This window comes from Rhinolophus hipposideros, assembly GCF_964194185.1.
Source record: "Rhinolophus hipposideros genome assembly, chromosome: 5".
Lineage (NCBI taxonomy): Eukaryota > Metazoa > Chordata > Mammalia > Chiroptera > Rhinolophidae > Rhinolophus > Rhinolophus hipposideros.
The window spans coordinates 100,923,705-100,937,499 of record NC_138051.1 but is presented as its reverse complement, the minus strand read 5'-3'; the positions used below and the strand labels follow the sequence as shown (position 1 = coordinate 100,937,499).

The 13,795-nt window shown below is 47.6% G+C and overlaps 1 protein-coding gene across 12 annotated transcripts in view; it reads right to left on the bottom strand.

The window, feature by feature from the left end:
- Nucleotides 1–2,821: 2,821 nt before the first annotated feature.
- MARK3 (microtubule affinity regulating kinase 3) overlaps nt 2,822–13,795 on the bottom strand; it is an 80,580-nt gene continuing 69,606 nt past the window's right edge. For 2 of the 12 annotated variants that reach the window (XM_081047413.1, XM_081047416.1), the window contains exons 15-19: nt 11,373–11,534; nt 10,422–10,679; nt 6,849–6,875; nt 5,462–5,506; nt 2,822–3,353 (exon numbers count right to left, since the gene is read on the bottom strand). In XM_081047413.1, the coding sequence (XP_080903539.1) occupies nt 3,008–3,353; nt 5,462–5,506; nt 6,849–6,875; nt 10,422–10,679; nt 11,373–11,534 (838 nt within the window). In that variant the 3' untranslated portion in view covers nt 2,822–3,007. Of the gene's footprint in view, nt 3,354–5,461; nt 5,507–6,848; nt 6,876–10,421; nt 10,680–11,372; nt 11,535–12,145; nt 12,217–13,795 lie in introns of all 12 variants that reach the window. The other 10 variants (XM_081047417.1, XM_081047420.1, XM_081047418.1 and 7 more) reach the window with 7 other exon arrangements.

Here is a 13,795-nt window from a genome sequence, read left to right as displayed (position 1 = left end):
TGTGCTTCTTTCTGATCGTCAGTCCAGCTTCCTCAGTTCTCTGAAGGGTCTTCATTCTGAGAAATGGAAGGGTGGCCTGAGAGCTGGGCACATGATTAAGAATCGTGGTCTTGGTTCCTCTGATTTGCCAGATCCGAACGAGAGGAAAGTCAGTATAACTGGAATGTTAACCTTATTTTCTGGAGTAGGACAACTCTCTGCTTGGCAGGTAAAGAAAACCAGTAGCACCGGCCTGCCAGGTGCCTCACCTCACCAGGTTCCAGGAGAGTGGGTGAGGAAAAACTGTGGCCTTGTCTTTGCTTAAGTATTCTAGAATATTTCTTTTCAAAATTCATTGTATGCACAAGAAAATGCCGTATCCTGAGAATGCACTATCTAAAGAAAGGGCCAGGGCCCCTTAGTAACAGATGTGATTTCACGTTTTCACTTCAGTAAAGGTAACACTACCTGACTACCTATAATGCCACTAAAATCAAGCGAACGTCAATTAGTGGCAGAGCCTTTCCATAGCATCTCCTCAGACAACTTCTATGGGTGAGCACTGGTCTTACAGACACACATTCATTGCTCATGGGATCAGCAACCTAGTAAAATGCAGGCAATGCTTACGACAAATATTCAATTGAAAATAATATTTCTGTCAGCATAAAGAAGGGCCATTTCATCAGAGCACGTGGCAAACTAATTTCTCTTAATTTAACTTCTAGTGTTCCATGTGTCCTGGAGAACATAAACAAGGTAAACAATCTGAGATGGGTCCCAGGTATAAAGACAAGGAACTCAGCCAGAGCCACACCTGTACTTGGCAGAGCCGCCCCACCCCCCCTTTTCTGTGAACTTCTGCAGGGCCACCCTGCATGGGCAGCCACACGCGACCCTCTATTGGAGAGCTTGTGCTGAACAGCTGGGGTCTGGGGAAAGCAAACATCCCCACTGCAAAAGGGTGGGGGAGGGGACCTATTTAGCCATTTATTTAATAAAGTAAGTTTACAAGTTCCAGTAAGGTGAAAATGATTTGCTCTGCTGAAGAGCTCAAAGGGCATTCAGCTCTGCCCTCTTTTCCTGCCCCATGCCTGGGCTCCACCTCTTCCCCTGGCCTCTCCATGGGTGTCCTGGACTCATGGGGGTACTCTCCTCTTCTCTGGTGAACTTTAAAGAGAAGCCAGCCACCTGCCGAGGTCCTGGATGGGGGGTGTCCTCTCCCCAGTCCCCACCTGGTGTCTCAACCTGTTTTTCTGCCCCTCTTCCCACCCATCCCAAACCTTCCCATAGCAATCCCGGCCTTTCTGCTGCTCAGGCCAAACATCACAGTCACCCTTGGCTTTTTCTCACTCACCCATTTCCATCCCAGGAGCAAATGCAGTTGACTGAATTCAAAACACACCCAGAACCCAACCACCATCTCTTGCCTAATTACCAGCTGCCTCCAGACTTTCCTGGCTTCTCCTGGCTCCCTGGATAAATTTGCAACACAGGGCTCGAGCAGTTGTCCTTGGAAAACCTGCAGCCACACCACTCTGTTCGAAAGCCCCCATAGCTCCCACCTCAGAGGAAGACCGCACTGTAATGGCCTTCGGGGCCCAGGTGCTATCAGGCCCCCCAGCTCCCGGTTGCAGCACAAGGGTGCACTCTGGCCGCCGGCCTCTGCCCCGGGCCGCGCTCACAGCCCAGTCTCTGCTCAAATGCTCCACCCCCACCCCTCACCCTACGGAACACGGCACTGCCCAAAGCCCAGGCCCCCGGAACACCTCACCCTGTGCTGCGACTGTTCCCGGTATTTACCATTTTGTTCCACAGCAGGTACTTGACATCTTACTGCTGTTCTGCCGTCCTATTAGAACATAAGCTGAGACTAGGGATGTGTTTTGTTCACGAGGTGTGCCAAACACCTAGAATAGCGCCTGCCAGTGGCAGACATAAGGATCCGTGATTGAGTGACCGTCCAGACTTGCCTACTTGGACAACCAAACCCACAACCAAACAGCGTACCAATCAGTGTGACACTTTCCCTGTGAGAGTAAAGCATCAAACTGACTGGTGAGTTCACTATCCCCTCACCCACGGTGTAGGTGTTGGAAAAAAGCTGTAGGTTGGATTCATGTACTAAATCACAAAAACACAAGAGGAAAATCACATACTTCATGGAAAACCAACCCCGAACCGTCAAGAGCTGCGTTTCTCCACACGGGGGAACCGGGGCTCCCAGGCCCGTCTTTCTCAGGTGGCCAGGGCCGGCTTCTCTCTTTATTGCCTGTGGGGAAAAAAGATGCTGGTAGCCACCAGACGGCAGGAGCCACGCTGAGGACAAAGTGGCCACCGGTCTCCATGCGTCTTCCAGGTGCTCTTGTTCATCTTGGTGGTGAAGGCAAAAAACATACTTTTAGTCACTGCCTTAATCTGAGTCTTAAATACAGTACTAGGAGACAATTCGAGATTTTACTGAGAAAAAGTGAGTTTTTAATTATCTTGTGAATCTACTTAGAAAAACACACACAAGCAATGTTCACAACTATAAATTTAAACCTTTTGCACTAAAAAAAACACAAAACAACAAACACAAAACCACAGGCATGAACTGTAAACCTGTAATCATTATCAACTAGTCTTAAGGTTAATCCTTAGTAGTAATTCATATTTTCCTCCTTGGCAATTTTAACGTTGTAGCACCAAATCATCTCCCACAGAAGTCACATAAGAACTCTGGCTGCCAGGGTAAGCCAGGAGATGCTTCCGTGTGGACCACTCACACGCACAGACAGGACGCACACAGAGATGGATGTCACACGCTGACTGTCAGGGCAATGGAAATAAGACAGAGGGCACACGTGTCACACATCTTTAATGTAGTGCATTTGTAGAAAAAAGGCCAGCTTTCGCTCCCAGGCGTGCTCTCCTTAGTTTAATATCATGATTTAGAAGATGCAGACGTTATTGCCTAAATATTATTCTATACATTTCCATCTGTGTTCAGGAAAACGGCTACTTAATTTACACCATAATTACTGGGTTACAGCTTTAGCTCATTGGCAATTTTGGAAGCAATATTTTTGAAAGCTATGGATGTCCCCGAGATCCGCTTGAACCGGACCCCGTTCAGAGACAGTCTTGGCAGCTTGCACACCTCCATCTCCCACTGCACGAGGTTCTCGGCGTGCCCATCGCCGTGCACGCAGAAGAGCAGGAAGCGCTCTCTCTGCTCATAGTCGCAGTTATTGGCGTCCAGCACTTTGCGGATTTCCCGCATCATGTCGCCGGGGTCCATGGAACTAGTGGTTTTCATGCTCCAGGTGAAGCGAAGGGAGCGAGGCTTTGCTTCTTTGCTGTCATCCTTTTGCTCGGCAGATACGTTGCGACTGAAAGGCACAGTGGCAGGTTCATTTGTAAGTGCACAAGACAGCCAGCCTTCTCCACTCCAGCTAGGTCACCAGCGAGTCTGCAGCGCAGCCCGAGAAGCCACCCCACAACCCCGCAGACCCCAGGTGGCTCCCTCCCCTTTTCTAACTATGCATCCATCTCCCTCCGCCCCGCCACAATCCTAAGCCTCGCTCGCAGAAAATCTACCTGGCTATAAAATCTGCACCAGCCAGGTACTTACTCAAATTAAGAAAATAATCTGTTAAGCAGAATCCTCGCAAACGAGGGAAAGTAAAGAGCATGCTGAGCGCATCTCCAAGGCCCAATTCTCCCCTCCCCTCCAGGTTGAGTGCGGGGGGGGGGGGGGTGGTGTATGTGGGGGGGGGCAGGAGCCACCAGGCTCCCACAGGCCCCTTGGAATTCAATGCTTCACAACCTCTACCATAACTGTTACACGGGATAACTAGTGACTCAACAGTTTAAAACTGTTTTTCCTGCTAATGGCCCCAGATGCCGAACGCACAGCCGGCTGTGTGTGGGGTAAGACATTCTCTCAGTCCCCTGCACCCTCTTTGATATTTGGCCTTCTCTCTATTTTGTTAACTTACACTTCTAGTTTCAGTTAAAAAGAATTCTTATATGAAATTATCTAATACTTAAGTAGAAAAATAAAATGTTAAGGCTCATTTGCTGTTGAGCACTGAAAACAACCCGTGTGAATGCAAACTGTACGGATTTACAGAGTATATAGGTTTTACTATGCAGAGTTCTCCCTGTCGCCAAACCACTAGAATATTCAATTGGGTTCACACCTTCCAAAATTGACTGGAAACTTCCTATGTATACAATGCCGTGTTAGATACTAAATAGGTTATAAAAATGAACAAAAGCTCTACCTACCTAAGTTGGGTTAGAGGAGGGAAAGACTCCACTAAGGAAACTGCCGCAGCACAGGAGAGGCCAGGGCAGGCTCAGAAGGTCATGGGAGAGGTGGAGCCCACCTCAGGGGAGGAGTGCATAGGAAAGGCAGGACAGGATACGGAGGAAATGGCTTCCTGGACGGGCGTATCTGAGAAGAGCTCTGAAGAGCCCATGGGGTTTCACCACCACCAGAGGGGTGGGGGTGGGAGGAAGAGTGCCAGCAAAGGCCAGGAGGTCCGGAACAATGTGTGTGGGGCTGATGTAGTCAGTGGACAACTGGACGGGGACTGAGGGCAGTGTCACCCTGACAGCCGCTGGCATTACTTTGCACTGTGTGGGCAGGCCGGTGCACTGTCCTCACCACGCCAGGGGCAGGACCCGTTCCCTTCCTGGTATAAAGGGGGAATCAGGCTCATGGAGGCAGGAGCCTGCTCAAGGCTGGAAGGAGCAGGTCCGGGCTGGACTGCTGTCTGGCTCTCACCCCAACATTCTGCCTCAATTTGCAGGGAGCTGGGGCTGCTGAGGCCACACAGGGCCTCACGTGGACACGGTGGGTCAGGCAATGGGACCACTGCAGGTCTGCATTCAGAAAAGTCACATGATCATCGCCGTGCTTTTAGGAAGACCAGGAGAGCCACCAGATTCACAGGGCTGGAAATAGCATGTGGTGACTGGTATGAAAAGGGCACAAGGGGTAGACATCTCCAACTATGGAGAGCCTGGAGCCTACCCAATGACTCTCCTGCTCCCACATCCCTGCAATGACTATACAAAATTTAAAAGGAAAACACTCAACTACATCAAGTGTTCTTTTAAAAAATCTAATTTGAAATATGAAAATTCTCTATTTTGCTTTCACTCGAGACTAGCACTATGCTAGAAGACATCGAGGCGTCTAGAGTCCTATCAACTCCCAGACCTCATTTCAGGTCGGTGGGGCCCAGGCAGGAGGGGCGGTATTTTACTACCCAGACCAACAGAGGCCAGGTCAGGGGGACCAGGCTTTCACCAGGGGACAGTGCGGCGCCCTCATGTGGCCACCGGGGAGCAGCGCAGCGCGGGGCGTGGGCCGGACCCGCCGCCAGGTGGCAGCAGGGTGCACATGCTTCCGGGTCCGCAGCAATCCTACCCCAGCAGAAATGAGGTATATAGCTATAAAACATATTTAAAAAATCGTTCCCCTCACCTTGAGCCCTCATATCTCCCGTTCCTCTCATATTCAGTTGGAAGCCTCAACGAACAGAAGGGAGAAGCACAGAGAAGTGGGAAAGAGAAAAGAGATCTTAACACCAGTACACGACAGCCCGTACGGAAACACAAACGTCATAAAACGAACAGGTCCAGGGCACTCTGGGTGCTCAGTGCTGCTCAGTAACTCTCTCAGTGGTGACCCAGCTAAGGACCACTCCCCTCCGCGCGTGCCTGTGGCCGACCGGTGTCACACATGCCGCGGGAGTGAGTGCCTGCCCGGCTCTGGAAGCCAGCACGCCGCGCCTTCCCCTGCAGTTAATCGGCCCTGTTTTTAATCACTCCCCAGTAAAAGGGAAACGGATTGACCAGTTGAATTGTACACTGTTACAAATTTTTCTGTCCACGGGAAAACCTCGCAACTGGGAAGCTCAATTAAAAACTAATCAGGGAGGGGCATTTCCCGCAGGAAGAAAACAGCCTTCCCAGTTTGTGGTCAAGAACTCCCATTAACAAAGCGTCTCAGAGACCCACTGGTTTCGTCATCAGAAACCGTATACATAGCCTGGCTGGCCAGTGAGCCGAGGGACACGCAGTGTGGCCTCAACAACGGACTTTCTGCCTCATACGTGTGCATTCCAACACAGGGAACGACATTTTTGGTCTCTTATCATCAAAAAATAAGTCATCTAGTAGCAATAGCATTTACAACAGTGCTTTAAGTAGAAACAATGAGACATGCTTTCTTCAGTGGTTGGTGGAAAGTGGCTTTTAGAATACCTTTTACTCTTCAACTCTGAAAATATTAAAACATTTCTGAAAATATATGCTGCTGCCTTCCATCTTAATTTCTGAAAAATCCAAACCAAATGACGCTGTAAGGTTTGAATTTTATGCTTGTTTCCAGTATCAGAATATTGGCTAATTTCCCTGTCTTTTTAAAGCCTTTTGCTAATTCAATGAAAAAAGGGCAACTAACACCACTACCACTTACCTTCTGCATGCTTGAGGCTAACCATTAAATGCACATAATGTTACTGCACACCTCATTCTTCAAACAGAAGCATGCTAAGTGTTATTAGTATGAAGACAGAATTATTTGGATGCTAAATAATTCTACCAAAAAAAGAAAATGCAGAGCATGCGTAGGCCTCGTTACGTGGGTGCCACAGTGCCTTTAAAAATGCCTGACAGAGTTAATCTATTTCTTTCCAGCTTCCTTTCAAAGAAGTAAGTATTTAGTTCTCAGCAGAAAGTTTAGTTTTAAGGAAAACAAAACAAAACAAAAAAACACAAAACAAGGCTAGAAAGCCAAACTTGATGTTAATTGCAGGAGTCATTTTGGGGTGAGGATTGAAAAAAAAATGTGTATATATAAATCCTACCTTTTGATAAACCTGAATGACATGTTTCTAAAAGAAATTAAGCCAAAAAAAGAAATTAACAAAAATGACTTGCACAAAAGAAATAGAAAATCTAGTCAATTATAGAAAGAAAAACAATAAAACAGGGTGCCTCTTCTGTCCAATGAACAATGAAACAGTGACATTGCTGAAAAAGTAAATTATAGATAATTGAGCATGTGACCTTGTAATTAGAAATATTAAAAAGTCTGTACTGGAAGCAAAGATTTAGCAATAAACACTGACATTAGCTGGAATGGGATTTGTTGAAGGCCCTTCAAGATGGATCAACTTCAAGATAATAGAAGTCAACATCCTGTGTTAAAGTAATGACTTAAGTCATTTGCAACCAACAAGTAATACCATTTCTCAATTTTCTTCAGACTATCTTATGAAAAATCTCACCTTCTTATACAGGAACATTACAAATTTCATTATAAAATGTTTAACCATTAAAGACAATCATTACTTACTTCGGGAAGATTTGAACATTAACAGACTGTTAACAGTGGTATGATTTAAGTCACTTTTTAAGGAAAAAAGTTATTGGGGTTTATAATGAAGTCGACTTTTCAGAGTTTTTGATATTAAAATGAATGAAAATTAAATAACAAGTAACAGTGGGGGTTTCATTTTTATGCTTTAGGCAATAAACTGAGAGTTGTATTTAGAAGTGACTCAGCTTGTTAAAAAACTTAAGAAGATGCTTCAATTGTACTGAACAGATGTGACAAAAGAAGTTTCAAACTCCAGATCAGGCCTGTATGACCATGTGACCTGTGTTTCTGGGTCACCGTGCGCTGGGCTTGCCACACCATTTCTAACACCTAGTGCTGTGACTGGACACCGGAGGAAGGCGTATTATTTGCCCACTGATTTAATGAATCCCTGGACTTTTTTTCCCAATTTGGGATAACTCTGCCACTGCTTCAGTTCTGACCAATTTAAAAAGTATCTAACTGCTCTAGATAACCGTCGGCCACTTCATTATGGATCGAAAGTGGTACACAGCAAGGTCATACAGTAGAAAAGGCCACACATTGAAACTATTTTGTAAATCATTAAATCCTACATAAATATAAGGCAGTATTATTCAAAGGATTATTTTTGCTGAATACTGATATATTTTCATTTCCGAATTTTCTACCCGCGAAGTCAGGGTTCCTGTCAAGTACCACAGGGCCGGGCTGCCTTTCCTAGTCTCCCCCACGTCCTCCTGGAGGTGTGAAGAGCAGGCAGCTGCACGACGCTCCTCTGACTGCAAAGGACCTCACAGGTGGCAGAGCCCACTGCTGCCCCAAATGCACAGCATCCAGGGCAGTGCAGGTTTTCTGGTGCCAGCTCTTCCCACCAAGTATCGGCAAGTCTCCTTGCAGATTCTAAGTGCGCACCCTTGAGCCCTTCAGGTACTAGCGCTGTAACCCTAGCAGTTCTTGCTGCGGGAGGAAAAGAAGCCAAGACCGACTACGGCAGCAAGGCCTTTGATTGTTCTGAGGAATGAACCAACTACGTGTGAAGTACAGGACCAAGGGAGGCGACAGACTGCAGCCTGAAACATTAATAAACAGAAGGCTATCTTTCTGAAAAAATGTAGGGGTGGAAACTGTCTGAAAACTATAAGATAATGTCCTAGAATTTCTTTAACAAGAAACCTTAGTCTCTAATTTCAATTCAAACACAGGAAACACATTTAGAGAATGCGGGAAAGGCCCTTCACAGTTTCCCATGGGGAGCACGACACAGTGGCCTCAGGGTCTTTTCTGGAGTCACAGGCCTGGCTCAGACTTTTGCTGTAGGATCTTAAACATGTGCCTTAATCTCTCGGAGCCTCAGCTCCAGTTTCTTCTACATCTACTCCACAGGGGAGACTGTGGAGACAGAGCGAATGTGATAATGAGACTGTGTATATGTGTACACGTACGTTTTATATGCAAAACAAGTACACCCAGAATTCTACAGACATCTACTTAGCATGTAGCAAGCATTCAATAAATGGTAGCTGATATTATTTTTATCAATAATAGAATCAAGATGACTAAAAAAAGAGCACAAAAGAGAAATAAATTCCAGGATTTTGACGATGAGCCCACTGTTGATGCAGAGCCGAGTGCTGCACATCCCGCTGCGCTTGGGGCTCAAAGGGCAACACACACTGCTGTCAAGCAGGGTTACTGAGTGACGTCTGGCTCCGTGTCCTACCCCCCAAGTTCAGAGGGAGATTCCCTTTGGGACTAGTCTCCAGGAAGGCCCGGGAGACGCCATGGGCTGACCCTGAAAGGAACGTGACTTCTGGGGGTCACCGAGCTCCAAACCTGGCCAGACCCTGCAGTCTACTCTGGAAAAGGGTTCTCAGCAGAGCGGCCGGGAAGGGAGGCGGAGGGTAGCCTGGAGTCTTCTGACTGAACTGACCTCTAGTCAGTGCTAACAGATAGCAGAAGTCCTCCCTGATCTGGGTGGCATTCTCCTGATCCTGACAGCACACGATCATCTGGGGAAAGAGTTTAATGCGACTTGTGTAAGTTTTAGATGACTGATTGAAAATAAAATTACTGGAGGAATTAAGAAGACTGAAAAATGGTCTTTAGCTTATAGGCTGAATAATGAAGATGGCACGAAACACAGCAGGCTGATGGGCCAGAGGAAGGGGCGTGAACCCCTGCAGACTGAGAACCACGGTCACGCTGTGTGTGAGATACAGATGGCGACCTGTGAGGGTCTGTGACAGCAGGCCTGCAGGACACCTCGGCCATGCCAGTCCACAGTGAGGCTGAACTGCGTTTTCCTGGCTCAGGCTTCCTGGGTGTGGTGCTGGCTAAAGGGGCCTTAGAATATCTGCTGAGGGTGCAGGGTGGTACCTTCTCTTTTTCTTCTCGTAGCAGCCATTGTTTCTAGGCTTGTGCAACCTCCAATTAGATTATGGAAATAAAGTTAAAGAGCCTCAAGGGCACCAGAGAGATTTCCCAAGGTCCCAAATGACAGGCTCCTGGACACGTGAAGGATTATACATGACCAGACACTAGTTTCTTCCTGACAATAAAGCAGAGATTTTATTCCCATAATGATACCATTTAGAAAGTTACCTTGTTCTCACTGTAACTGGAGACCAACAGAGAATAATTCCAAGATTCAAACTAAGAAACGTAATGCTCCTCAATAAAAGTGAAATGAAATGAGAGATGGGCTGTATCTCTTTCCTCCGTGTCCAGAAGTGACCGCACTGCCCCTGCCCCTCAGGACTGCTGAGGGGGCACCAGCCCCTGCCTACACTGGACCCAGGCTTCCGCTAAACCGCAGTGAACATCTATGTGGACAGATGTGTGACCCAAAGGGTCAGGAATTCAAGAATCGCCACCATCTCCCAAGTACTGGAGAACTTTTACTGTTCGTGAAGGCTCTGAGCTCTGTAATTTCTCTCCTACAGGGTTTTAAAGTATAAAGTTAGACATACGAACCAGAAAAACATGAGCTAAAGACAAAAAGCTGCCAGCAGTGGCTTCACGCACAGAGAAGACATTCTCCTTTTGCTCCCAACAACCAGCGCCACCTGTCACTTACCTCCTTGTGAGTTTTGAGGTTAATTTACTGAAAAGGTTAGTGGAGCCTCGGCTTCGAGTCTGTGACAGTGGCGTGGCTTCGTGCGACAGGCTGGGCGAGGCGGGCGGGCCGTTGTACGTGGCGGTGCGCCGCTCCCGGGGCTGGCCGTGGAAAGTGCTACGACTGGCAGTGCCTCTGGGGAAGCGGATTCGATCCGGCGTGGTTGCACTGCTAATACTGTGTGTGGAAGCAACTGGGGTTCTCTGGTCAGGAATAGTGCTAGGAGATCAGAAAATACAGTTTTACATCTTTGTTCACAAGCCCTGGCTCTGGGGCAAATACGACACACGAAAAATTAGTCCCAATATACCTTTTATATACAGTGGAGAAAAAGTTTTAATAAATCCAGATCCAAGGGGGTATTTCACAGGACTTAGGAGCCAAAGGTGAGTTAAATCAGAAAAGGGACCAGAGGAATAATATACAATGAAACAAAGCCTCATGGAGCTTCAGGGAATAGTACAGACATATTTTCAAGGACAAAAAGTAGTGCAGGGAAATTCTAGGATAAAGAATGGCTAATCCAAGCTTTTTCCTTTGCTTTCCTCTCAAATTGTGTACATGCAGCGAACCTGGCCAATATAAAAGAAACAAAGGCTATGTAGGTGAAACTGAAAAGGCAACTGAAAAGTTCTGGAAGCACACGAATGGCATAAATACTGTGAACTCCACATGCTGACGGCAACGTGTGGAGGGGGGCATCGCTCACCGCACCCCCCTGCAGTGTGCAAAGGCACGAAGCTGCACACGACAAGCAAGGACAGCACGACACAGGATGTGCGTGACCAGGGCACACACAGGAAGCAGGACACTGTGGACAACTGTGACAAATCTGGGACCAGCAAATCCACAGCACGAAATTCAGAAGCAGGGGGTACACATCAGTTCCACAAGGAATGGTGTTTTTCTTACACAGCCGTGAAGTTATCGCCTTCACTGTCTACTGGAGGTAAGAACGTCTTGGGGTGCCCAGAGGCTGACATGGACATGGACTTCTGATGTCTCAGCCGACAGGTGGAAGGTATGGTACAAACTGAGGCAGGGCTAGCTGCGTGAGCGGACACTTCTGTCAGGCTGGGGGGGTGTGGGTTCGGGCAGAGGCAGAAACAACAGTGTGATGGACCAGTGACGAAAAAAGCGACCAGCTGTTCAAAGCACACACCTTCCTCCCCAGACCAGCTCATTTCTGTCAAACTCATTTTGGGGATTCTCGAGCAACTGTTAACCTATAGCTGCTTTTTCAAAAACAGCATTTTTAAGGTTATAAGCTTTAAAGAAAAGAAAACACCTTCCATGTTTGAATAGTTACGTGAGAGGGGCAATGTCTCCATTCAAACTGAAGTGGTAAAGTCAAGTGAGGTGAACATGAACACTCTGCTCCTGACCGGTTCCCAAAGCATAGCGACAACTTAAAATGGACCAGTAAAGGATAGCACGGTGTCTAGCTGTTATTTGTCACAGTGCCCTATGTCATTTAAGTAGAGCTAAGAGTCATCCTACTCAAGGACAGTTACTTCCTTATGAACAACAGTCAAAATTCCCAAGGGGTCAACGAGCCCTTTTTCAAAGTGGGAAAACTAACAAGCTAATTAACGGTTTAGAGACAGAGAAAGAGAGTGACAGAAGTGGCTGCAGTTTCACCCGGCACAGACAGCCACAGGACGAAACCACCTAGGGAGTCTCACCATGACCTCGCCATTCCTTAATTCCAGCTCGGTCACCGTGTCCTCGGAATTCCAAAGGGGCAGTTTCTTTCCTTTAAGGATAACCAGGCTTTAGTATTCTGGCCCTAGAAACTACCGGGCTCTTTTCCTCCAGAGCGAGCACGCCTCTTGCTGGCGTCGGCTTCCTAGCGCTGCAGCTGGCCCATCCTCTGCACGCCTCCTCCCCGGTCCAGAGCACAGTCTCACCTCCCTTGGCACGTCTGTACTGCTCTCTGGCCTTCACCCACACACCTTCCAATCTGTCCACCACAGCTGCGAGCTTCCGAAAATACAAGCCCAACCTTGCACTCGTGACCTTTCAAAAGCACACTGCACCTTAGGATGAAGACCACGTCGCGTCCTCAGGCGCCCACAGCTGGCCCTGCCGTCTCTTCAGGCTTTACCCTCTATTGTGACCTCCCAGAACTCGACTCTGGCCCTCCGACGGTGTGCAGTCCCTTGGTCGCATCAGGTCAAAGAACTTCTGCAGGAGCAACAGCTCTCTGTGCCTGGAGAGCTGGCATCTTTCTACTTCCATCAAAATCCAACCCAGGCCACCCCTCCACGAAGTCCCTCAGGAGTGATCCCCATCTCCTGTGTACTTAGCGTGCAGTGGCCGGCACACATTACTGGGGCATGGTGACCCTTCCCTGCTCCAGCGCCCTGAAAGCAAGAGCTGCACTCGCATCAAGGTGTCCCCAGGGTCAGCAGAAAGCCTCAGACACAGCAGGTGCTCAGTGAGTGCTCCCCTAACTGAAAAGGTAACAGAATGAAATGACCACTGGAATTTTGATGGTTTGGAGGGTGGGAAAGGAGGTGTCTTTATAATCAACTGCTCAGCAAGATGTGCTTGTCCCTGAATTTTTGTTTCAGATTCTGCCCTCTGACTTGGCAGAGTGGGTCTGCCACAGTCACAGAACTAAAAGCAAATGCCTTATAAAGATAAAAGGAGATTGTTTTTTGTTTTGGCCACTTGGCACTCACTCTTTCCTTGTGGTAACAACACCTGAATCCTGCTTTGTGGGAAGCAGGCTCCTCCTGGGCCCTGCATGTCTCTGACTCTACCCCAGACTTTCCCAGCCAGCTGGCCAGTTGGCAGGTTTAGAGGCAGAGCGAAGGGGATGGAGGGAACAGCCTGGGGCTGTGCCTGAGCAGAGCTGAGTGTGGGACAGTGGTAAGTGTACCAGTGCAGGGCCCGGCCAGGGACCAGGGATGTACCGCAGAGGAAGCAGAGCTAGGAGCTGCACCCGACTCTCCCTGGACTTCCACTTGCAGGAATTCACGGGTGCCATTTAATTGTAGCTTATTTGGACTGGGCTTCTATCTGTCACTTGCCACACAGAGAGTCTTAACTGATTTAACTATTTGAAGAAATGTTTGGCTGTTCCCAATACATACAGACATAAATACATGTAATACATACATGTAATAAATACATGTAATACATACAGACATGTAAATACATGTAATTTTATTTTATTTTTAACAAGTTACAGATAACTACAACTCTCTTGTGCTCTAGTATCTGTTCAGGGCAGGGCAAGGGTCAATATACTTTATCCCCTCCGCCAGCTGCTGACATTCTCTTGTGCAAATGAAGAGCCAGGATCAATGGATGCATTAAGAAAGGCA